The sequence below is a fragment of the Orbicella faveolata genome, unplaced genomic scaffold (assembly GCF_042242905.1).
Source record: "Orbicella faveolata isolate gen_17 unplaced genomic scaffold, um_ofav_v1 contig_1, whole genome shotgun sequence".
Lineage (NCBI taxonomy): Eukaryota > Metazoa > Cnidaria > Anthozoa > Scleractinia > Merulinidae > Orbicella > Orbicella faveolata.
This window is the reverse complement of record NW_028301536.1, coordinates 25,878,231-25,902,653: the sequence shown is the minus strand read 5'-3', so window position 1 is coordinate 25,902,653 and position 24,423 is coordinate 25,878,231. Positions and strand designations below refer to the sequence as shown.

The window sequence follows — 24,423 nt, the reverse complement described above, 5'->3', positions numbered from 1 at the left end:
CAGCGCTTAATTTAGGTAAAAAGGAAGGTCAATTGCGTAGGAAACGGCCTTTTTAGTTTTGCTTCATTTTGAGAGAGAAATTGTCAAATTTTCAAAGCGATTTCGCGTGACAGGAATGACGTCAACGCCTCAAATGATCAACAATAAGAGATAAAATGCTGTCATTTGATTGGTCCAGTTTCTTCCCAGGATACTTGGCGCTGCTAGCCCGAACCGAAAGAGACGTTTCGCTGCCGAAACAAAGTAAGCGAACGAAGCATGGAATAGCGGAGCGCAATTCGAATATTTGAATTTCTCCGCTTTTTGGCAATTTTCCGAATGGGATAAATTAACATGGCTCCTCCAGGAGAACTTAATCTTCTAAAAGAACCCCAACTTAAAGACAAAGACAAAGAATCTTACAATGGATATATCACAACGACGGTCGCTTCGCTTGACAGGCCCCAGTTTACGTCTTGGACATTGTTAAATGGTAAGGTGAGAGTTGGTCCCGTGGAATCGGGCAGTGGATTTATTTTGCTATGCCTACTTTGGCTTGTCTTCGCTTCGGTTCCAGAGGGAGTTCTTCATGGATTTTGCACGGTGGTACAGCGTATCTTTACAATATTTTTACCGCTTGTTTGCTTGATTTGTGTGTTCTATTGGGCTGAACTTCTCATTCACAAATACTGCAAGAGCCAGATCTCGTATGTTGTGTTCCCCGTTTGTCTGTTAGGAGAACTTTGTACACAAGTTATCCTCGGTGGATCGGATTTCCTACGAACTACGTTTCTCTTTACCCTTGTGATGGCGGGGCTTGTAACAGTTGTATTTTCAAAACTAAAAATTCTTCCCACAAGTATAGCGCTGTTGTTACTTACAACAGCTCGGATGTCATGCTGGATTACACTTCGTGATATTCCGTCGTTTTTGCGGCCATTTCTAGCCTATTTTTCAGCATTTAGTGGGCTGATATTATCAAGAAATATTCAAGCATGGTTTTCTCCGAGTCCGGGTGAGGTTATTCAAAGCAAAGCTCCTATAATTCGAAGACGAACTTCAAGCGTGTCTTCAACTAGCAGTTTAAATAGTAGAAGAAGAACTTCGCTTCCAGCGCTGGGAATCCAAACCAAGGTAAGTAAACCTATGTGAAAGCCTCGTTCACTTCCTTAGCTATAGATTACGATCTTTATATTAATGGTTGGAAGAGCAGTTTATAACTACCCAGGATCTTTGACCTGTCAAGCGAGCTTTCAGACAGGAATGGTTTCTGCATCAAGGTTCGTCTAATTTAACAGAACGTGGTCGAGTAACAAGGCGTTCATTTAACATTTCCCCTGTATTTATTGTAATACTGTTTACTGTGGGCCTTCTGTTTGTATTTCTATAGCTGCGCTGGTGTCCGTATTCGAAAAAGCCAGTTCGAAGCCAGCGGCGTCTTTGATTTATTTCAATGTTGTTCTTTTCCATGCGATGGAGTGTTCGACTAGCGGCGGGGAGAAAATCCAATGTACGCGATGTACATTCGAACACCCATTAAACTTTCATGAGTGTGATTATTAAAAATCTTCCAAAATATCATGTCACAGATTCTGTGAACTTGAATAGCACATGTTTATCGTAGATGATGTCCGAGGTCGAGACTTATGCGATCTGAAATGTTTGCAAGTGGTACCGCAAGATTTATGAAGCTCCAAGTATCGCTCTCTAATCTTAGCAACGCCGGTTATCTAGAATCACCTGCAATCCTCGCCAATTTCTCAGTGTGCAATATATTATCATTTCTTTGTTAGTTCTTCAACGTTTGTTATGGAAATTATTCCTAATCTGGCAAAGCTCGGCTAAACGCGAAAAGGCCAGGATTTGTTTCGTCGCGATGTTTTTCTTAAAAGCTAAATGGAGAAAGCCAAGCTATTATTATTGTTATTGTTATTATCAATTTCAAAGCGACCTTCTTCGCGCTCTCGTTGATCCCTTCACAGACTGGCTCAATAAAGCTCGGTACATTTCGTCTAAATCTTATTGCACGACTCGAGATGTAATTGTAGATCTTGCAAATGAGATAAACAACAACTGTCCGCTTCCCACAAGTCAAAATCGTCCTTCGGTTTGGCAAATTAAGGCTAATATCTTACTGCTCAAAATTGCAATACCGAGCTAATTTTGATAAAAAATTCATGCGCTCGGCGTTGAGAGTTTTGCGGTCGTGAGAAAAATGCGAATTCCCTTGTCTTCGTTTTCAGACGTTACAACAATGCGTGGAGATTTTGGGTCTGTTTAGACGGCGCACGACTCATTCTTGAAGTAATTTCTGCTGTTTAGCTTTCCAAATGATTACTTCTTCGTCCATTCAATATGGAATACTGTTTTCGCCCACATTGTTTGTTAAAAGGATAAACATCCGAGACTGCCCGGTATTTCATGGTCAGGGTAGCGGTTAATTTATAAATTCACCCCTATCCAAATAGCTATTTTCTTCAAGGGTATGCTTACTGTCTGAGTAAATAAATAAATACCAAAAAACATCAAATCGGATTTTAGTTGTCAATCACACTTAACCATCGAAGAATATGGAAATACGGGTTTACAAGTGCGATTAAATTATCCAGAGTTGTATTATTTCTATTCCTGTGTTGTCATTTAGAAGTGGCTAAAGTTTGAGTGTTGTTGAAAAAGATATAGAGCAGTTGCAGCCAGTGTCAAGTTGCTGTTGTGAAGGCGCTCTAGTTGTTTACATAGGAAACGAGGTTATGTAAATTTGTCTTGATGTTGGTATAACTTGAGTTTTGGATGGCTTAAACTTTCTTAAATATATGACAATGAAGCCATTAAAACCTTCGTGCAAGAAAACATGTGTTTTGACTTTTCTTTTATGTTCTGATCATCAATCAGGTCAGAAGTGAGGGCACATGCCTAACAAATTATCAGGGATTGTTTACATGCATAACATTTTCCACTCTGCTTACTGCAAGGAATGCACATTTAAATGAAAACAGCTTTTGGATGCCGTGAGAAATACAACTGGATTCATTTTTGTGCATGCCAAGAGACGAAAATTGATGGTTCATGTTGCAATGCAAAAGCATCTAAACGAGGTTACTGAAGGCCACATTGTTTTTTGCATATTTTGTACAGAATGGTAATGGTAATTTTCTCATCCTTTACAGAGACATCATAATTTCCATCTGGAAAATATTTTAACTTGATTGGTATATTTACTCGTCAAAATAGCTGATAGCCTTGTCAGACAGAAGACTTTGGAGGCTTTCTTACTTGGCCACATGAAGTATAGCTAGTCCCTTTTAGCATGTTTGATTGTTTCTCATTCAAATATTTGCTGTAATCCAACCCTAAATTTCTCTTTTATTCCACCTACTTTTACCAGATGAATTGGTTTCTTCAAACTATTATCTGTCAAGAGAAAAACTGTAACCTTTGCATTTTTCTGGAGAGTTTTAAAGAATTTCATTCAGCACATGGTGCAAACTTTAAACCCGTAATCTATGAAATATTCATTGGTTGACCAAATTGTCATGTTCTTTTATTCGGTGGGTTCACAGTGTGTTTGCTGAAATGTTCTTTTTAAATGTAGGCTTTCTCTATATGTAGATAAGCATTTTAGAGATTTGTTTTCCAAGTCAGTTTTTGTTTGCTATATTTTGTGAATCTTAACTAATAGTTTGAAGTATGTTTACACCTATATCTTCAACTATGATTTAAATGGAATTGAAAATTAACAATCTTTGAATAGAAAGTTCAACATTAATAATTTATTTTGCACAGAAGACATTAGTTGGTAGAATTGTAAGAAACTGATGGAAAGAGATTTTACAAAAGGTCACTTGTTATTTAAAATTCTGCTTTCAAGTGAAAACAGATAGATTGGTACATGAAAAATCACTTTTCTGTGGATTTCTTACACTGGAAAATCAAAAGTCGTAACAATATGTTCAAGGTTTTGTTGAAGTGATATTACAGTTGTAAAATTGGCTATGGAGCTTTTGTAATGTGACTGAAGAAAGATTCCACATGCAATTCTGGTTTACTTCATCTTCCCGCAAATCAAAGACTTGGAATCCTAAATACTGGGACAGGTAAATTTAAAACCACTGAAGGATTAGGCTGCTAATTGCTTTCCAGTTAACGAAGCTATATTATTGTTTGAAGTCTTTTAAAACCAGCCAAGGCTGATGTGGAATACCCTGTTAATATTGCAAATTTGAAAGTGCTTGTACATCTTTGGGGTTTTGAAGACCAGTGTAGGCTAGTGAACATCACAGACAGTGACATGCAATTATGAAACCCAGGAACAATGTAGTGGAGCACATTTATACAATAAACAGAAATGGCTTGGAAAAGAAAACAAGCTACAGGAAATACATTGTTTTCTTCAGAAGAGAGAGTACATTTTCAACTTACGCCAGCATGTAAATGCTGTTTGTCTTGGTGGCCTCTTTGCTGCTCTGACAATAAAGTACTGTTTACTTTACAATAAGCAACTTAAAGTCAGAAAGCCACTTAATTTCTTTCCACAAGTGAAAACCAGCTTATTTTTTTAAAAATGTGAAGACAAATTTCATTTCCCAAGGCACTCTTATATTCTCTTTTGATCTTGCAATGAAATAATTATTGTTATTATTGCATAGATCAGCAATATACAGGACCTGTGTAGTCAGAATTTTTTGTCTTGAATTGATTAGTAGTGTTTGTCATTTTATGTTTTGATAATGTTGCCATTTATGAACAATTATTGCTTTAAACTGATGTGAGGAGTATTTTTGGCACCATTCCTTTTACCTGTAAAATTGCACTTAAAGGATTCTTCAAATGTGTGTAATTATTGTGATATTTATAGCATGAAATTTAATAAGCTTTATTCCATCATGACAAAGAAAATAGCTCAGAATTAGGAGAGGTTTGTGCCAAATAGAATACAATGCTGCTTGCTCTTTCACACAATACCAAAGCAACTGTGTCTATATCTACTAATGACAAATCCTGGCTGGAAAAAATACTCCTTGCCTTCAAGAAGCAAAGTTTTTGTTTTGTTTGTTTGTTTGAAACTAAAGTTGGCTGTAGCAGCTCAGAATTAAAAAATATAAGGTTTGATTTAAAAAAGTGTAGTACTTACTACTTTTTCTAACCCAAAAATTTTACTATGGCCTGAAAGATGATTTTCATTAAAAATATAAACTGTACATTAATTAAGAATGTTCCCATTTTAGTTCCAGCTATGTTATATTGTGTGTTTGAATGGTGATCAGATTTTTAAAACCGGTTGATATGTTTTAATATTTAATATTAGAAACAATTTCCCAAAAATAACCTTTTTTTCCTACCAAGGCTTTCCTGTTTTCCTGTTTATTGAAATGTTTGATTTAAAATCAAATTTATACAAAAGCTGTCTTGGAAGGTTGTGATCACATGTTTGTGGCAATTGGTAATGTTTAACCAAAGGACCTTGTGTTGTCCTTTTTGTTGCAAAGAAACTGCCTTACTTTCGTATCATTAAACCAAAGTACACTTGGTCTGTGTACATGTAAGTGATTACTATAAAATTAATATAATCCTTGACGACTGGCTAATATTTAGCCTCTTCCATAGTTCCCCCAAAAATTTGAAAAAGACAGAATAGACCATTTTACAGTTGTCTGCTAAGAGACCTGGCCTTTGGATGGCAGCGAGGCTGGAGTTGACCTTGTTTTGATACAGACCTCATTGTTTTTGTAATGTAAATGCACCTAGTTAGCATCAGAACAACTTGTTTTACACAAAAAAAGCAGTGAGGTCTGTATCAAAACAAGGTCAACTCTGGCCTCACTGCCATCCAAAGGCCAGGCCACTGAGCAGACAACTGTAAAATGGTCTATTCTTTGTAGTATGCGGTACTGAGAATTTTCAGAGCCTCCCAACCAAAAATAAAAGAAAAGTGGACCTCCTGATGTGGTTTCTATTAGATGCCTGTGAAGTTTTCATTTAATGCTTAAAGAATCAAGTTTTCTCAAATTTATGTACTCTTGTTTCTAAACGCCATAAATTATGAAATATTGGTTACTACAATAAGGAAGGCATTTTTAAGTGACAGGCATGTGATATGATATTACACGGGGTATAAGCTGCTGGTCTATGAGTGAACAGTAGTAAGTGTTTGACTGTTGGAAATTTTTGATACATTTCTAACTTTTCAGCTGAATGTAAAATTATTTTCAACCCAGGGAAGTAATTATGAGAATGACGAATACTTGCAAAACTCTCAGATTGTTACAAATTGAGATTTTGTTCTCTTGAAAAATCCTGTGTATCTAGACAACAGCTGGCAGGCTGAGTACCAGAAGTCTTTTGAAAACATTTCAGACATTTTATCCACTTCCATTGACCTAAGATCTGATTAAACCTACTTTAAGTTTGTTAAGTGAAGTGTTGTGTACATTTTGTGCAGTCAAAACAGGAAGCAAACATAATTTAAAAAATTCTTAACAGAAGAGGCCACTTGTAAATTTAATAGAACAATGTGAAAACACTGACTGTTGCCATGAGTTTTTTTTAATTTAAAAAAAAAACTGTATTATTCCCCAGTGTTTGATACATTTTGGTGCGCCTGTATTGGCCATACCAATGGTCTTGTTTTGGTCCAGTTTTGTAGGGATTATTTAACATTTCAATATCTGGGCTTTTGTGATATTAAGTGTCTTGATTATGGGTTATAAGTCATACTAATAATCCACAGGTTGATGTATGTTTCATAAAAAGTCTTAAAAGTCAATTGTGCTTAACGACTGATTGCAGACTTTAATTGAAGTACATGTAGAGTTCAAATTCCTCGTTGTTTAAAATGACTCAAATTTCAAGTTGAGTTGACTGGTTTTTTTTTTCTTTTTAGGAAATATACACATAGAATCTCCTTGTCTCACAATCAGCTGTTTCTAAACAAAGTATTGTGTTAATGTCTTGTTTTGTGCATCAGTAACACTAAAAATATGTCTGGATTTATGAAAACGGTGTTAATGAAAATTTCACCCTTCAAGCTGGAACTTGTAACTTGAGATAAAATTCCAAGAAATGTCAGTCTTTTTTCTCTCCACTCTCTTATCTACCTTTTTTTGTGTTCTTTAACAGTTTTGTTCAATAGTTGGTGTGATGTCCAGGCTTTAAGTAGTCACAACATTAAGTTCTGTAGCTAACTAGGTGCAAAAGATTTATTTGCTCATGAGCACAAGATTACAATAAGCTGTTAGCTGTGTCCAGACACTGGTACTTGCATAGAATTAGTGATATGGTGGTTGATGGAGACAATTATTTGGTCTCTGACTGAGAGAGCATTTTCTAAATTCAGCTGAGGTTCTGATTCTTGCAGACCTTCTAGCCTGTACAAAGTGGAAGAGTGGAAGTGTGGAAGTTTTTGAAGCAAACAACGGAAGCTCTCTTGAAATCTAAAAGCAAAGGGAAAAAAGTACTGTTCACTGTGCAAGTAGTACAGTGGAACCTCGATTTAACGAACCTCTATTTAACGAAGTCCTTGATATAAGTAAAATGTATGGAATAGAACCTCGATATAACGAGTTCTTCGATATAACGAACATAATCCGGAAGCCCAAACGTAAAATCTACCTCGATATAACGAATTACAATGTTTCCTTGTTTACATAGACAATTTTCTGTATAACCTCTACGTTGCAACATTTTTAAATCGCTACTCTGAAAGTGTCGTTCTTTTGTAAACAAAAGCTGCGCGTCTGCTCAAAAGTAAAAATAATTGATACTGAAATCCACCATGTTTAATGAATTGCATCTCAAAACGTGGCACTTCTGGGTGACGAAAATTGCATTGAATTGCGTGACAGAAGTCACCTGTGTTACAAATCAATGATTAACTATGACCTCGATATAACGAACATTTTGGTCGTTTCCCGTCAAATTCGTTATATCGAGGTTTTCGATATAACGAACCCTCGATTTAACGAACAAATTTGGCCGGTCCCCAGCGACTTCGTTAAATCGAGGTTCCAGTGTAATAACAATGATCAAAAATACAATGTGCTACCAGAGGGGGGTGTTAAAAACCAGACAGGGACCCTTCTGGCAAGCTATAACTATGATATACTCACGCAAAAGAAATTTTTATTTACTTGAAAAAAAGATCTATCTCCTACAGTTACCTCTGTTTTTTGAATTTTCTCAAATCTTGTCCCAAGAAACTTCAAGTAGGGGGACAATCCACCAGCCACCTACAAAATCCACTGGCTCTAGGCTATCGGACACTACTTTCTTTGCACCCTGGACACTTATGATTTCATGATATCTACTAGGCGTGTATAAAACACAAAATGGTGAAATGATGAAATGGCACTAAAACAATGTAGGATACTGTTAACCCATACAGTTATTGAGAGTTAGCCACCTTCAATTCTGTTACACTTAGGCAAACCTGAGCGCTATTTAGGCTAACAAGGCCACTATTTAGGCTAACCGCAGTGACGTTCTGTCATTTTGCCATTTCGTCTTGTAAAGACACCCGTCTGCCTAATTTTCCTGGCCTTTACAAGCGCAGCTGTGGTAACATCACATTTTTGTTAGCCATATTCTTCACCTGTAGATTAACATTAAATTTCTTGCATTTGATTACAGGGTACTATAGATTGCACAACGTTGGGAGAAGCTCATGGCATGATCTCAGATCTGCTAGCTGATTCAAATTTACCTCCCAATGTGGCAAGCACTCTTAAAATCATCAGCACAATGATTGCGCCGCCGACTGCTTTTCATGCAGTACAGCGGCCATTTGTTTCACCAATGACCCCTCTCATAGAGAAATTCCGCGATGAGAGCCAGGAAGATAAAGTTAGGGATCAACCAGATCTGAAGGATGATATGCCTTTACCAATGGTTGGGGTAAGTGTTTTTCAAAGGAGATTTCATCGTTCTGCGAGTAGGCTTTAAGTGTTCCAATACAGTTACTGGAACAAAGGTTTCATACAACTTATTTATGGGTTATTGGCCAAGAACGAGGTCAAGGACCACATTCAGCACTGGACCTTGAGAACAAGGCACCTTTGTTGTTAGAACCACCAAGAAATGGTTCAAGTATCCAAAGGTTTTCCCTGATTTTTTAATTACGCTTATCAAGAAAAGATCTTATCAGTCTCCCCCAAAAAAGTGTGCTTTTGGGGCAAGTTTTTGAGAATTTCTTAGCAAGTTTTGCTTTCTTTGGTCTGTAAAACAAGTCATCTATTATTTATTCACAAGGCAAGGTTGGTTGTCATGTAGTAAACTCGGATACACGGATTTACCTGCCTAGTCCCCAGGTACCTTTGAATTTTGTCGGTACGAATAAAGAGCGGGAAGTAACCTGGGACTTGTGGGACTCAGTGTAACAGTCCCACAACTCCACGCGCCCCGCGCACGACCAAGGAGCTATGCCTGGGTACGAAGCAGCTGATCCACCAAAACCTAATTCACTGTGTGTAGACTTCATAAGTAGTGTAAAATTACTTCTGACGAAAATGATTTCTCTTTTCAACTCCAGCGAATTCGGCGTACGCTAAATTCCCAGGGGCGACGCATGTCAAGCACGTGGACTACTACGACGTCGGCGACCGGAATGCCTACCCTTGATGCTGACGTGACGGTGTCACGTCCGCCTGTCGTGACTTTCTCCGAACATAATAATACAAGTAGTGCCACTCTTGCAAATAAGAGCCCGCAGAAGTCTTCCTTAGCAGAAGGAGCTCTAACGGGCACTAAAAATGGCCCTCAAGAGACTTATCCGAAGCACAGACCCGCTTGCTTCAGTCACAGCTTCCCCGCTCAAGCATCACCGGGTCTGTCGCGAAAACTGTCACCGGACTTGGCCCCGTCTGGCTCTCCACTCCTTCCCAGACGGTCGCCTGACCGCGGGACTACGTCGCCCGTATCTTCGTCGCCAAATTTGCTCAGAAAATCCCCCGATAGGATGTTTGCTACCTCAAACGTATTTAGAAGACTTAGTAGGGAAGAAACACAGCTTGTTAAAGATGCTTTAGATCAGGCTGAAAATCAGGAAGAGAAGAAAAGCGATGAAAGCGAGGTGAAATCTAAGCAATGTAAATGTGACTGTCATACAAACCCCTCGTCAACAGAAGAGGAAAAAGACACTAATCAAACACGCAACGACTCGGTAAAGGAGCCTGATTTTGCCAAAGAGAATCGGGTGTTGCCGAAGTCAAGAGAACTTGATAAGCTTTTAGATCAAATCAGCGATTGGAACTTTCCGATATTTGATGCTTGTGAGCACGGAAATATATTGACGCAGGTAAGGGCAGAAAGGTTATACAGTACTGCTGCGAGTTTACATGAAGTTGATCACAGACTTTTGAGGTGCAAGTAAATATGTCACCAGGGTAGTTCTGGGTATAGTTTCGCCTTTCCTGAATACGAATATCAGTGAGATGTACGGGAGTCTTTTTTATTGGTACAAACTCTTTCCAGCTGTGATTGCCGTTATTTTTCTCTTTCCCAAATATGTTTCAATAGTGGACCATCTTGACTGCAATTTAGGGCGGACAAGATCCACAGTACAAGGGTGATTTAGTTGTGTAGTTTGTCTTGTCGACGTCGGACCTGAAAATCTAACAGGGTGGCCAGGACTCGCGATCTTAAGTTGAGCATGATATTGCCGAACAAAGTTGTTACCAAAGAGATAGTGAGTGGGTGTCTTTCAGTGCCACGCTCGCAAGGGTGATTAACTTACAGTTTCTCCCTTCACACATCGTGCCGAGATAAAGACGAGGACATGAGAACTTCATTTCTGATCACGTAGAAGAAACGTTGAGCTGGTCATGTAAACAGTTCATATGCTCTCTAAATGTTAATACTTTAGACCTCATCTTTGTGGAGGGTTTTGCTCGAGTAAATGCCCAGTTGATGTAAGCGGTTATTCCGTGTCATATTGCAGTTTGAATGCCATACTCTTTTTGCCAGAGCTTGCAACGATCGATTTGATATGTGTCTTTTCTATCACAGGTGACTTACAAAGTGTTTCTGAAAGTTGGCCTTTTCGAGGCATTTAAAATTCCCGAGACAAAATTCCTCAATTTTTTCTTTGAACTGGAAAGTGGCTACCACGACATTCCATGTAAGTAGTACCTTATACTTAAGTAGTATCTCATCCTTTACACAGATTTTGCTTTGTAGTGCAGTCCAACTTAAGCCAGAGATCAGATCCAAATCGTGACCTTTCACTTACTTGTCGGACACTCTATAGATGAAGAGTTAGCCCTCGCATTTCTCAGTCCGTCGAGAAAGAAAGTGACAGAGAAAATGGCCGCATTAGTTTAAGCGACCGAGTTAAAGATGGCTCCTAGTAGAAAGACATATAGCTTGCCACATAACTGCAGTCGGCTTATAGGTGCGTGTTTTGTGGCTCGATCATTTTGCTGGTACAGCCTGTTAGAGTGAGAAGAAGTTATTTTGAGCAGTCTCTAGAGAATACGTACAACTGGGTAATTTTGGTAGTTGACAATTATGGCGAGGTCATCCTCGCGTTTGAAATTGGAATCAGTTTTGCGGTCTCGACGTTACCGTTATGCATTGTGTAGCTGGAGATTGAGAGTTTAACTGTTTGATGTCGTCTCTGCTAACAAATTTCAATTGCTTTCTGTAGATCATAACTGTATGCATGCATCGGACGTTCTTCACGGTGTATTCTTCATGACCACTAAAAAGATTCCTGGTTTCTGTCCGTTGAACCCAAAACTAAGTAACGATAGCGAATCAGACTCCGACAGTGGGCTGAATGGAGAGGGGCGGCAGAAAACCAACACCAGTGACTATGGGGTATTGATGGATTCCATCCCACTACTAGAACTGCTGGCTTTGTACACAGCAGCTACAATGCACGACTACGACCACCCGGGCAGAACCAACGCTTTCCTTGTCGCTACTCTCTCACCACAAGTAAGTTTGTTTAGTTATTTAGTCGCTCGGTGCAGATGTGTGTGAATTGCGGTTTTACTGCGGGTTTACCGCTGTTTTTTGGTGTTTGTGTCGCAAATTGTACAGCATTCCTCAAAGAAAAACGTGACCGACAACCATTGCGAGAATTTCTCGCGATCGCCAAATCACGATTTGATGTTAGCTTTTTTTCTGAATAGCCGAAAAGAAAACTCATCTTTGCGCTGATTGAAGCGCCGATTGAAAGTTGTTTCGCTGGGTTTTCGGAACCAACTGAGAGTTGTGCCAGTTTGAGACCTGAAAAACTAACGAAAGAAAGAACCCGAAGGAACGAACAAACCAACGAGTCAGCGTAGGAAATAAAGAGTGTACCAACGAACGAATCATTCAACTGAGGAAAGAATTTAGAAACGAACTTAGAAATGTACTTAAGAGCAACCGAGCGACCGAAAGTACCGTTCTTTCGGTCGGTCGGTCGTTCGTTCGGCGAACGAACGAACGAACGAACGAACGAACGAACGAGCTAGCAAGCAAGCGAGAGAGCGAGCGAGTATAGTTCGAGCAAGGCGTCTTTCCGCTTCTTCTGTTTCTCGTGAATATAACAAGGTTATGACTGACCACCTATTTATTTTCCCAGGCTTTGCTGTATAACGACAGATCAGTACTGGAAAACCATCACGCTGCGGCCGCCTTCGCCCTTCTCATGTCAGACCCAAAGTACAATTTCCTGTGTGAGCTGGAAACAGTGGAGTTTAAACGCTTTAGATTTCTTGCAATTGAGGCTATCTTGGCCACAGATCTGAAGAGACACTTTGATTTGCTGTCCGAGTTTAATGCCAAGGTAAGCAGGTGTTGGTTGTTGAAAATGGTTTTGCGTTGAAAGAGTTTATTTCCTAGATGACTTATCTGGGTCCTCGTTCCTTTTTAGTACTTTCCTTTACCTTGGTAAACGTACTTTTTTTTCATGTATCATTTTATTTTATCATAACTAGTAGTCTTAAAGTTTGAGGTTTGCCTGGATTCCAAGGTAACGTTTCTACATCGCATTTAACATTACTCAGTATACTGAGGCATACCCTCTTAAACATTTGCATTTGCTGCGTTCTAGCTTAGCTGTCTGTTAGTACCATCTCTTACCTTCGTTTAGGGAGGCCACGTGGCCTAATGGTTAGCGAACAGTCCAGGTTCGAGCCCTGGCCAAGGTCATTGTGTTGTGTTCTTGGGCAAGACATTTGACTCTCACGGTGCCTCTCTCCACCAAGGTGTATAAATGGGTATAGTAAATTTTATGCTTTGGGGGTGACCTTGCGATGGACTAGCATCCCAACGTTGTCTTGTGGAAATTACCCAACCTCCCTGCCACCGTCAAAAATATAATGCTCCATTCCTGAAACGAGTAGAATTGTTGTATCATGGCGCGATTTTTTTGTTGACTGACAGATTTCTGACGGTGGCGGAATCGATTGGTCACAAGAAGCTGATCGCCTCTTGACACTGCAGATTTGCATCAAGATGGCGGACATTTCAGGACCGAGTAAACGAAGAGACTTACACACTCGCTGGACCGAGCGTATTGTTGAAGAGTTCTATGAACAGGTATGCAGCGCTTCAAACAAGAAAACGGGAAAGGAGGAATATTTATATTATAGAATAATATTATATTATAGAGGAATATTCCCCTCTACTAACTATGTTTATACAAACCAAAAGAGCAACAGGAAAAAAAAAAAAAAAAAGCGAGAAAGGAAAAGAGAGAGAAATGCGGGTTCGCGTTTCTGGCTGGTGTCGTGTTGCTGTGTTTTGGGGCGAGAAACTTATCTGTTGCAATACTTCTCCACCGAAGAGTATAAGAGCTTGTAGTATAATTATGTTAAAAAAAACGCCAAATATGTAATAAAAAGGTGAGAAAAAAGTAAAGAGAAGACGTTCCTGTTAATTTAAATATGCCTTTTTATGACATTCTGTGCATGTGACGTGATTAAGGTTGCTGCCTTGCTGATTCTGTCGTACATTTCTCTCGTTTGTCGACAGGGAGATGACGAGCTAACACGTGGTATGCCAATCTCTCCTTATATGGACCGTGATCAGCCACACGTAGCCCAGTTGCAGGAGTCATTCATCAATCACCTAGTGGCCCCTTTGTACAATGCTTACGCCAATGCCGGACTCCTTCCAGGGGAATGGGTCGACGTCGAGGCAAGTAGCTCGGACCTGGAGAGCGACGACGAAGACTCCGGCGAAGAAGGAGCGAGAAATCCCGAAGACGAACGAAGAAAACCGAAAAAGTCACGTCGCCGAAAGCGACGAAAGATTACGAGCGACCTGACCAAAAACATTGAAAATAATTACAAAATGTGGTTGGAGGTGATAAAACAAGAGGAGAGAGATAAACGAAAAACGACCAAGGTGGATCTCGAAGAAAACCAAAATCAAGATGTGGAGGGCTCTGACGAGGAGTTGATGATGATAGAGACTTCACTGAAGGACGAAATTATTGAAGAGGAAGAAAATGGCTCCGAGTCAGGAAGCGCTGCTGATTCACGCAAGGAAAGTACTGCGTAGGCGCGCACCACTGTATAATATACTGTGTATGTTTAAATGTAAATTACGAAGCCTCAGCTCCGTTGTAGAAATGAAAAAATATATATGTCGTTAAAAGAGGTTTGGCGAACTCAAGGCGTGATATAAACTTGAGCAGTTCTGACACAAAAATGACATTAAAGTTTATTTTCCCTTTCGTTTTTTTTTTTTTTTTTTTTTTTTTTTTTTCGTGAGGAAACTTCTTGTGGATGGTGAAGAGATCAGGTTGTCTCTCGTCCATCCATAACTACCTGCTAGAGTCTGCTTAAAACTCACCAGAGGTCAGGCTACCAGAATTAAATTCAGTCATTAACTTGATCAAGTTTCCCGCGCGAAAAAAAACAGTAAATTTCCCGCTATCAGGGTTCAAAAGAAAATAGGAACTTGACTCTGAAAAAGAAGTGATAGTAGTAATTCGAGTTTCACACGAAAAATCAGGTATGAATTCTTCGATACTTTCAGGTAAATTTTAAATAGATTTTCTCTAAATCTTGTTGTGGCAATTGCCTATGGTTGTCGTATTAGAGGCTTAAGCCAATTGCCCTCTTCGCAGATTCGAAGGAGGGCGCGGGAGGGTACAAAATATTGGGGTGAAAAAAATTAGCTTTCCACTATTTGTTGTGTGTTGCTACTTTTTTTTAGTAAACTACGACAATCAGGATTGTTTTGCTCAACTTCCCGTGAGGCCACAAGTTTGTTTCAAGTTCATCACGTAGTACGTTTCTCTGTACCACGTGACGATTTGACAAGAGTGCCACGTGATACTTGTTGAAGTGATCTTGCGGTCACGGGAACGTTGCTTTAGAATATGAAGAAAAATGCACGTTGTCGCTAGATGCCACAAAGAGTAGGAGTGTAGACAATTAGATTTGTAGCTGAGTTTTTCTTCCCTTTTTAGAGCCCAATACGTTGGTTGTTTTTTAACTGGTTTCTGAAAATTTCGCGGTTCCTTGTTTACCGCCCTCTAAAAATGATAAGTAGATCATAAGCCGTGGTGCAATACACGTGTTACTTTCACCTGGTATAATCAAGCCTTACTTGGCTTCTGGTGGAAAAGAGTTTAAGTAAGCTTCAAAAGTATGAATTGAATTTTTATTTGGTCATCAAGGAAAATGTGGTAGAGGTATTTTAATCAGATGTTTTAATTTAGGAATTATTGTGTTCCATATTTTTTATTGACCGCCCTCTGAGTTTGTCTAGCAGATCTTTGGGTTTTTTTTTTTTTGAGAAGGCTCGTTACATGCGGGTGATAATTATACCAGACGTATATATTATAAGACTGACGCGAATATCGACTTAAAGATTAATTGCAAAAGATATTTCGCAACGATTAAAGCAAAACTCTGAACGTACTGCAACAAAATTGACCAACCTTATGAGTTGAATTTTGTTTTTCAACGGGGTCAACGCTGCTCATATTTCGCGTAGAAACAAATCCTTCCTTCACGCAATTGTCTGCTTCCGAGTCACGCTAAACAAGTGGAACTGGTTGCACGTGTATTATATGTACAGAGAATGCACTTGTATGTAAGAGAAAATGAGATAAACAATTATGATGTACAAATAAAATGCATAGCTTGTATTAAGGGGGACCCCTCGGTCGTGGCCAAGATACTTAGTAACAGAGTAGAGAATAGAATAAAGTATAGCATAGACAACGAATAATTCAAGAATCGCTGTAGTATTTAAGCCCTGGATGATATTAAATGTAGTCGAATGACAATCTGTGTTAAATGTCATCAGCGTTGGTTATCAGATGAACTTGTGCCCGGAACCGTTTTCTTCTTGACCAAACATTTTGAATGCTGATCATACTGTTTAATCCTCGAGAGTGTTAGGATGAGCTGAGCGAGCTCCAGTCGGAGTGTGCTGGAAAGGTCCAGCTAAACGTGCTAGAGGAAGCGACAGGAATTATCGCGAGGCACAAAACCTTGCTCTTGTGTTCTTTGCAAAAACGCGAGTCAGGCCTTAACTGCTTCTAACTGCATTTTGTGGAAGGCAAAGTCGATTCAGTTGTTACCTTCCCAATCAAATCATACCTCTCCTTCCAGTCCCCCAGCCCCCCAACCCCCCCTCCCTCCTCCCCCTCTCGCCCCCTCCCGGGACAGGCGGCCGTGGGGTGGGGAGTACATATTTTTTGGTGTCAAGTTCGTTGGCGGAAGTGATGTTTAGGGGAGCCGCGTCCGCTCCACGTCCAAGTCCTTTCGTTCGCTGGGTCTCATAAAGCATCTCGCTTAGTGCAATAATTCCCGCGTTCGGGAAACACGCTCGGTTCGCTCACTGTCTCCTTCAGTCACTTGCAACATTCTGTCTTTCCCACCCCTTTCCTTTTTACCCATGTCTTTTCTTCCTTTCTCCACTGTTTTCAATCAGTAAGGGCTCGATCGCTTTGGCGTCCGCTCATTGGTTCCTTGACCCAGGTAACGTCACGCTGTTTGTAGCGTAACGCAAACCACTCCCGTCTGGCGTAGATTTGAAGAGACGTTCCATCTATTTCCGATGTATTCCGGATGGGAAAGCCAAAGTAGTCTTCGCTTTACACACCGACCGAAATCCCCGGATTTTTCGGGGATAAATGGTAAACAATCATGGAAAATAACAAAAGCGATCCTGCATGTTTACCGAAAGAAATACTTGATATCACCTGGTCGAACACCTCAGAAGAGAGACTGAAAGAAGCATACAAAGTCTGGGCTGATACCTACGATAAAGTACGTATTTATAGTATGTCCTTGGTTTATAGTCCATGTATGCTCATATTGAGTCGGCAGAAGCGCTGGGGACACGAACAGAGCGGTAGCAAGTGGCAAGTAGAAAGGGATGCCAGAATTGTTGTCTCTCAAAGTCTTCGCTAGATTACAGACGATACTGGGCCACGGGTGTGGACAAAACGTGGGGCAGGCCATGGCCTAGGCCATTGGCCTAGGCCATGATGTAGGCCATGGCCTACCTTGTGGCCTACCCTATGGCCTACCGGTGGTCAGATTTTTAAAAACATTAACATAATATCAGTAAGAGTCGAACGAGTAAGCTGGCATAAAAGTATATCCCTCTAATGGGGGTATACTAAAATGTCACTAACATGATTCTCAGCGTCAGACGGAACGAAACAATGCAAATCTTACAGTACTCAGCCTTGAAACATCCTATTTCTCGCTGCCTTCGACGTCTTCCCCGGCCAAGCAATCAATCATAACGGCAGTTTAAGAGGGAGGGGAAGGGCCGATATTACGTGGTCGCTGAGATTATTGAAAATGGCGGCTCCACGATCCATACCACGATCCATAGTTTGTAACATATAGTGGAGTGCTAGTGTAAACATGTACGCAATGAGGGGCGTTGTAATGGACAACATCTGCAGATAACAAAACGAAAACCGTTTGCTCCAGGAGAATTTTTTAAGTGCCTCCTTAGTGCTATAGAGTACTGAATTTGTAACATGCATCCCGGGACACACAGGAATCGCCCTCATAAACATTTCACAAACTTAACTTGCTTTTCCGACTGAAGTGTGACGGCATATCAACACAACTGGTGTATTAGTTATTAAGTTGTTCTCTGCACAACAGGAAGCTCATTTGCGACACTATATATTGCAGGACATTGTGTCAAAAAGATAGATCACACAAAGTAATTAACAAATTGAACAATCTGTTTAATATGTAATTTTCTTTTATCCTAAAATAAACGTCCTAAATGTAGTTAGTAAATTAATTGTTGGATATTCTTAGTGACCACGTAATATCGCCTCTTAACCTGTGGCTATGGTTGATTGCTTGGCTGGGGAAGATGTTGAAGACAGTGAGAAATAGGATGTTTCAGGGCTGAGTCTGACATTGATGAGAATCGTGTTAGTGACTTTTTAGTATACCCCTATTAGAGGGATACAAGAACCATGAGGGATATAATTTTATGCCAGCTTATTCATTCAACTCTTACGGGTGTTTTTTAATGTTTTTTTAAAAATCTGACCACCAGTAGGCCATAGGGTAGGCCATAGGGTAGGCCATAGCCCAGACCATGGCCTAGGCCATGGGGTAGGCCATGGCCTAGGCCATGGCCTACCCCATGTTTTGTCCACACCCCACAGCCACTCATTTGCATCTCATTGAATTTGAATGGTTCCTTTGTTTCTATATGTTTTGTTCTAAGAAGCATTGAGAGATATGTTAATAAGTGGCCCGGTATTGTAAAATTGCGACACATTTGCAATCTTTGCTATCCCTGTGGTAAAGCACTACTTTTGCTACGATCATTTCCTCTTGACAATTTTTACTTCGTTGTGCTGTCATTAGCACTGAGAAGGTTAAAGGTCGGTGCACACGAGGGGACTAGTCCCTGCGACTGGTCCCTGCGACTGGTCCCTGCGACTGGTCCCTGCGACTGGTCCCTGCAACTAGTCCCCGGAAGAGTTTACACAAAGGGACTGGTCGCAGGGACTCATCCCAAAAATTCAAACCAGTTTGGTTTGATTTTGTGGGGCTAGTCGCAGGGACCAAATTTAGTCCCTGCGACTATATTTTGTGGCAAAAATGGCTAGTTCACAAGATGGGACTTGTCCCCGTGACTGGTTGCAGGGACTGGTTGCAGAGACTAGTCCCCCTCATGTGTGCCGACCTCCATTGCTATTAAACTTGAGACTGAACCCTTCCAGGTACTCCTTTACCAGACATATAAATATAAAATTAATAAATATATTTTTTATGTAGTATACATAGAATTTGCTTTCTTTTGATTGATTTTATATGGCCATGACAAAAAGCTTCCTTGCAACATTATAACTCTCTTCCTCTGGTTCTATGATTTCTGCTCTAAACCACAGCCAATTTATGAACATTGATGAAAAATGATTCATGTTTTCATATGACTGATATCCGTCCTTTCTTCGTTGCAGCCAATAGCCAATCAACATTTCAATCAAATTTATTTCAGTATCCAAGAGTTTCTCCCGGTGACCCAGCCGCTGACTGCGGCTGCAGAAACTGTGGACTCGAGATTGAAGGAGTTGAGGCATGAATATTTCGGGCCAAGCCTCACCAGCTAAAGGATCAAACGGCTAAGGGAACAAAGGAAATGACATGTGTTATCTTTGTACTTTTAAGTGGGCCAATGGTGTACAACAAGACTCCTCCCCAGGCTATGTCGGACACATCAGTTGTGCAGAGACTTTCAATACAGCTGCGAGTGAAGTTTATGGTGACATTGAGAAAAAGAACCTGAAGCTGTTGGATCTGGGCTGTGGCACTGGATTGCTGGGACAAATCCTGAAGGAGAAGTACGGGTTTGAAAATATGGTGGGACTAGACTTGTCTGAAGAAATGTTGGCAAAAGCCAGAGAGAAAGGAATCTACAAACGCTTGATTTGTTCATACGTGACAAACAAAAGGGTTGCTGATATAGAAAATGCTGAATATGACGGCATATTAGCAGCAGGAGTGTTTACCCCTGGACAAATAAAGCCCTCTGTGTTTGACGAGATTCTACGATGGATAAAACCAGGTTAGTCCCCGTTGAAACACCCAAAATGAGATGAATAATGGAAGTCAGATATTCACTAGTTCTCTACTCTGTTGTCAATCTCGCTCAGCGGTGACCAGACACTGTGGACAGATTGAAAAACCAGAACCAGAAAAACCTGGTTCCGGTTTGATGGTGCGCATGTGTCCTGTTCTCGTGCCCAGAGCCTCCGTTTCATTTGGTCACGAGATCGTTAACGCCATTTTAAAACGAGAAGTACTGGGGATGAGAATGCATGCCTTCAAGTTTAGTAATGGCTTCTGATCATTCGTAGAGAGAGAAATAGCTGTAACTAAACGTGGCTAACTTCTGAGGTCTTCTGATTTAACCGAGAGATTCCGATTCTTTCTGCTGACCTAAAGAATCGTGGTCTCTCGGAAGAGATTGTTCAATTCGCGTTAATTTGATGAACGTTCAAATTCTCTTCACAGGTGGAATTATTTGCTTCACCTGTCGCTCTGACGCGTATGAAAGCGAAGAATGCAGTTACAAAGACAAATTTGAAAGCTTGGAGATTCAGGAGCGATGGGAATCGATTTCTAAGTCAGATAGCGATTACTATGGTGATCAAACACACTCGGAACGTAGATCTTTAAGAGCTCGTATGCTGGTATACAGAATATTGCCCTTTTAGTTGGCTTTGGCTCTTTTGTTTTAAATTTATTTATTTGATGCACAACATGTTACAACACTACTTAAACTATACTACTTATAAAGCAATACTTATACTATACAGCACCAAAACGACTTAAACAAATACGAAACTACTGACAATACAATATTACTAACAAAACGCGTGTTGGTATACAAAATATTGCCCTTTTAGTTGACTTTGGCTTATTTTACTTCCGACTAAAATGCCTCTCTTTGTTTATTGGTCCAGTTTTGCCGCTAAAATACTTGGTCTCGCCCAGAAAATGGTCACTTGTATGCTTGTATAATTGTCAAAGTTTAGCAGTGTAAGTATTGTACTGTAAGTAGTGTAAGGCTACTTCAATAGATAAAATAATATTTACCGTCTTGGCTTATGAATACAGTTCGTATTCATATTCGCAAGAAGAGAGTTGAATTAAAAATGTAACGTGCTTTGTGATATTTTTGAAGAAAGTTCCTTCACGAAAATGTGATTAAAAACTTTCTTGTATGTCTGGAATATCTTCTCAATCGAAACGAAATTAAAGGCAGTTTAAAAAAAATGCTGCAAACTGCAAAATTCTATGCTAATTAAGGACGCATTTCTAAAAACCTTCCCGTTTACGATTTTTTATGTGTCAACGTGATGATTTTCATACAGTTGAAAATGTCAGGTTAAACCCTACGTTTAGTTCGCTTTGAACATAATTAACTTAACCCAGTTGCATTTTGGGAGGTCTCCTTAATCACTGACCAAAACCAAACTGGAGTCCAGTGCCCTCCAGTTTGCTCAGCACCTCGCTTTCAAACCTTGCGTTTAACTCAGGGGTGAAGTAGTTTTTCCAGCCTCCAACCTCACCACGTCTGAGAAAATTGGGTAATTCACCATCTCGAGTCATCATCCAGTAAGCTGATGCATTCTTTTTCATCTCGTCAAAGGTGCACTGCTTAGCAATGCGTTCCACCGTCTCCTCTGTCAATGATTTACCCAGGAATTTTGCGATGAGACGTACTTGAGAAGGTAAGTTCTGAGAGAAACAAATGTAAAGGTTTCACAATTGCAAGTTCCATAGAATGAATGAAGAAAACATAATCCTGTTTATAACAATTAAAAAAATTCAATGCGATTAGTCCGGACTTGTCCCTGGTAGGGGAGTCAAAAATGGAAAAAAAGTTGTCCGGTGCCCAGAGTCACATTACGTTCAAAGTGAGGGGCCACCCATTCAGGGGCACTGGAAAAATGGTTTAAACCATTTTATAGATAATTTAGAAGTTTTTCACTCTTGGAAAGCAGTGTTAAGTTTAAAGCCACAAACCTTTTTCAAGTCCTCGTACTTAAGAAACAAAACATTACCATCATCTTTGTGGTTCCACCAGCCCACGACATGTTCAGCCCAGGAACCCCAATATACTGAAATCAAAAATAACACGCAATCATCAACACACTGACAAAATACTACATCATGAAAAAATGTGAAATGTTCGTTCCTTACCTGCTCCCTTTATAAACATGTCGGCAAAGAACTCAAAAGGTCCTGAATAACCAGTCAGTGGCGCCATTTTGCTTTCGAAATTATAATACGACACCACGACGTCGCGTGGATTTCTCGCAACATATATATATTTGCATCTTGAGGCGTCACATGTTCCTTTGGGAATTGCATGAAATGGTTGATGAGTCTTCATTAGGCGGGGACTGGATTGAGTGGTGATGTCAGGCTGGGTGGTGTGGGGGAATTTGGCTTCATCAAAGAATTGCACTCTATGACCGATAGGTTTGGTGCTAGTTGCTCCATCATTAAAGATCTCCCACGTGATCTCTTGAAGCCACGTGGTTCCTATACATAAGGACCAAATGAAAGCGCAATAACACAAGTTGCAATGATTAAATGGGCTTTGGTACAAAATATTTTAACCTAAAGTAACTGCAATAATTTATGACGTAGGAAGCAAAGCTGACAATCTAGCTCGGTCGTGCGCTGAGCCTTTCTGTTCTTATTCGCGTTTCAACAGGCCCTTAACGGGGTAAGGGAGAGAGAAAGATCCCAAAAACAAAGTTCACTAATATAACAAATAAATAAATAAATAAATAAATAAATAAATAAATTAATTAATTAATTAATTAATAGATGAATACATAGAAACTCTATTCTTTGGCCATTTCAGCTTGAGTAAAAATAAAAAGCAAACTGCGGTCACAAACCTAAAAAACAATGCATGTTGTAAAAACCTCGATTTGAGAACTTAACGTTTCGTGTGCTTCTACATACATCATCAGAAGTATAAAACGGTTGGCTGCATTACAATAAATTTAAACTAGAAGACTAGTACCTAATAAGGAAAACCGGTACTTAATAAGGAAAGAAATGACAATAGATATAAATGAAACTAAACAGACTTAAAATCTGCAAAAAAAAAAAACAACAACAACAACAACAACAAAAAACATATAAATGGCTAGTAAAGAAGAAGTTTCTCACTGCCAACATTTTCATTAAGTGCTGGTTGCAAATCACGAATCAATAAGGTTCCTTTAACTTTACAATGCACATCAGATCGTCCGGTGGCTAAAATGTTAAAGTGATCCCATTTTATCCTGTGGCCTTTCATACGTTGTTTTGTTATGTTTGTGACCGCAGTTTGTTTTTTATTTTTACTCAAGATGAATACATATAGTAATAATAATGACGATGGCGATGATGATGGTAATTTAACAAATAAATAATCAAACAAAATAAATAAGTAAACAAATAACAACATACCACAGGTCTATTTCCGGTCCAATACGTTGCGATCGTTTTTAACACACAAATTCTTTTGACTCACCTGATCTGGGGAAACCGACTATAAAAACATCATCATGTCGAGTTTGGAAATTTTCGATGAAATCTTTGAATCCTGTTAAGTAAACGTAAATGTGAGGCATCCTTACTCCTTTCACAAACAGAGCTTTACTGTTCCGGAATTCGCCTTCCGTTTCTTGTACGGGATTTTCACTTGCCATGGAGGAATTTATTTGCTCTGTTAAAAATATAAAATGTTAGAAGTGAAGAAAGCATCAGATTAATGAAATAATGAGAAACCGAAAGCTGTTTTACCTTAGCTTTCTACTAGCATACTAGAGAGGATTTTTGTCAGAACATATAGTTGAGAATGAAATCGCATATCCAGTAACAGAAGGTCGCAAAAGATTGAAACACGATATTGAAAAATAGCGAATGTCTATGCAGACGAATACAACCTCTAAGCAGCGAGAATTGCCTTGGTTTTTCGACTTTCCCAGAGCATTCGATTATCTTGATTTGCCGGTCATCAATCGAGTCGTAGCGTTACTCAAGCCAATCCAACCTCGAGTCACGAGGCAACCACGAGTCAAACCAATTGTTTTCTTTTTTTATTTATTTATTTCGTCCCGAAAAAAGAAATAGATTATAGGAAATAAAATGTATGAATAAGGTAGATTGTCTTAGGAGTTAATAACAGGACATTTTAATAACAGGCTCACCTCGATCGCGCCGCGCGCTTAAGTAGTCTTACGCGATTGCAAACATGGTGGCAAGTCACGTTATCTGCTTTGTCCATTGCAGATTATCAAGGTAAGATTGTCTTATACAAATAGTGCGTGACATGAATCTGGTTGACTATCTACTGACAGGAAAGTTGAACGATAATATGTATGCCACGCGCACGCGAGCGGGTTGCGACGGAATTTCGTGCCGCGATCGAGGTGAGCCTGTTATTTTTAACTGCTAATACAATGTGCCTTACCGGTAATTAATTTCGCGG

The 24,423-nt window shown here is 39.7% G+C and overlaps 3 protein-coding genes across 5 annotated transcripts; 2 read left to right on the top strand and 1 right to left on the bottom strand.

Annotated features, from left to right (window-relative positions):
* The first annotated feature begins 189 nt into the window (after positions 1 to 189).
* Positions 190 to 16,210, top strand: LOC110043593 (cGMP-inhibited 3',5'-cyclic phosphodiesterase 3A-like). The gene is made up of 8 exons (XM_020749063.2): positions 190 to 1,113; positions 8,605 to 8,868; positions 9,503 to 10,267; positions 10,978 to 11,089; positions 11,618 to 11,910; positions 12,545 to 12,748; positions 13,348 to 13,503; positions 13,939 to 16,210. Exons 1-8 carry the CDS (start codon positions 334 to 336, stop codon positions 14,467 to 14,469), a joined length of 3,105 nt encoding a protein of 1,034 aa, XP_020604722.2. The 5' UTR covers positions 190 to 333; the 3' UTR covers positions 14,470 to 16,210.
* Positions 16,211 to 16,933: 723 nt separating this feature from the next.
* On the top strand, positions 16,934 to 21,148 carry LOC110043595 (uncharacterized). Its single transcript, XM_020749065.2, has 3 exons — positions 16,934 to 17,198; positions 19,590 to 19,986; positions 20,436 to 21,148. Exons 1-3 carry the CDS (start codon positions 17,076 to 17,078, stop codon positions 20,636 to 20,638), a joined length of 723 nt encoding a protein of 240 aa, XP_020604724.2. The 5' UTR covers positions 16,934 to 17,075; the 3' UTR covers positions 20,639 to 21,148.
* On the bottom strand, positions 20,633 to 24,221 carry LOC110043594 (sulfotransferase 1C4-like). 3 transcript variants are annotated; one of them, XM_089297571.1, is made up of 5 exons: positions 24,143 to 24,221; positions 23,464 to 23,658; positions 22,131 to 22,475; positions 21,954 to 22,048; positions 20,633 to 21,665 (listed from the first exon to the last, which is right to left on the bottom strand). In XM_089297571.1, the coding sequence occupies exons 2-5, from the start codon at positions 23,639 to 23,641 to the stop codon at positions 21,384 to 21,386; spliced, it is 900 nt and encodes a 299-aa protein (XP_089153697.1). In that variant the 5' UTR covers positions 23,642 to 23,658; positions 24,143 to 24,221; the 3' UTR covers positions 20,633 to 21,383. The 3 variants fall into 3 exon arrangements, with proteins under 3 accessions (XP_089153697.1, XP_020604723.1, XP_089153705.1); XM_020749064.2 differs by lacking the exon at positions 24,143 to 24,221 and adding an exon at positions 23,879 to 23,992; XM_089297579.1 differs by lacking the exon at positions 24,143 to 24,221 and adding an exon at positions 23,736 to 23,872.
* Positions 24,222 to 24,423: the final 202 nt, after the last annotated feature.

What these genes read in the sequence shown, in the direction of transcription:
- LOC110043595 (XM_020749065.2), top strand. Translation starts at nt 17,076, where the DNA reads ATGGAAAATAACAAAAGCGATCCTGCATGTTTACCGAAAGAAATACTT. An exon ending in GGGCTGATACCTACGATAAA is followed by an intron (nt 17,199 to 19,589) that starts GTACGTATTTAT and finishes TGTACTTTTAAG; the next exon opens with TGGGCCAATGGTGTACAACA. An exon ending in TCTACGATGGATAAAACCAG is followed by an intron (nt 19,987 to 20,435) that starts GTTAGTCCCCGT and finishes TTCTCTTCACAG; the next exon opens with GTGGAATTATTTGCTTCACC.
- LOC110043594 (XM_089297571.1), bottom strand. Translation starts at nt 23,641, where the DNA reads ATGGCAAGTGAAAATCCCGTACAAGAAACGGAAGGCGAATTCCGGAAC. An exon ending in AGTCGGTTTCCCCAGATCAG is followed by an intron (nt 22,476 to 23,463) that starts GTGAGTCAAAAG and finishes CCTTATGTATAG; the next exon opens with GAACCACGTGGCTTCAAGAG. An exon ending in AGTACGAGGACTTGAAAAAG is followed by an intron (nt 21,666 to 21,953) that starts GTTTGTGGCTTT and finishes TGTTTCTCTCAG; the next exon opens with AACTTACCTTCTCAAGTACG.
- LOC110043593 (XM_020749063.2), top strand. Translation starts at nt 334, where the DNA reads ATGGCTCCTCCAGGAGAACTTAATCTTCTAAAAGAACCCCAACTTAAA. An exon ending in TGCCTTTACCAATGGTTGGG is followed by an intron (nt 8,869 to 9,502) that starts GTAAGTGTTTTT and finishes TTTCAACTCCAG; the next exon opens with CGAATTCGGCGTACGCTAAA. An exon ending in TTGAAGAGTTCTATGAACAG is followed by an intron (nt 13,504 to 13,938) that starts GTATGCAGCGCT and finishes GTTTGTCGACAG; the next exon opens with GGAGATGACGAGCTAACACG.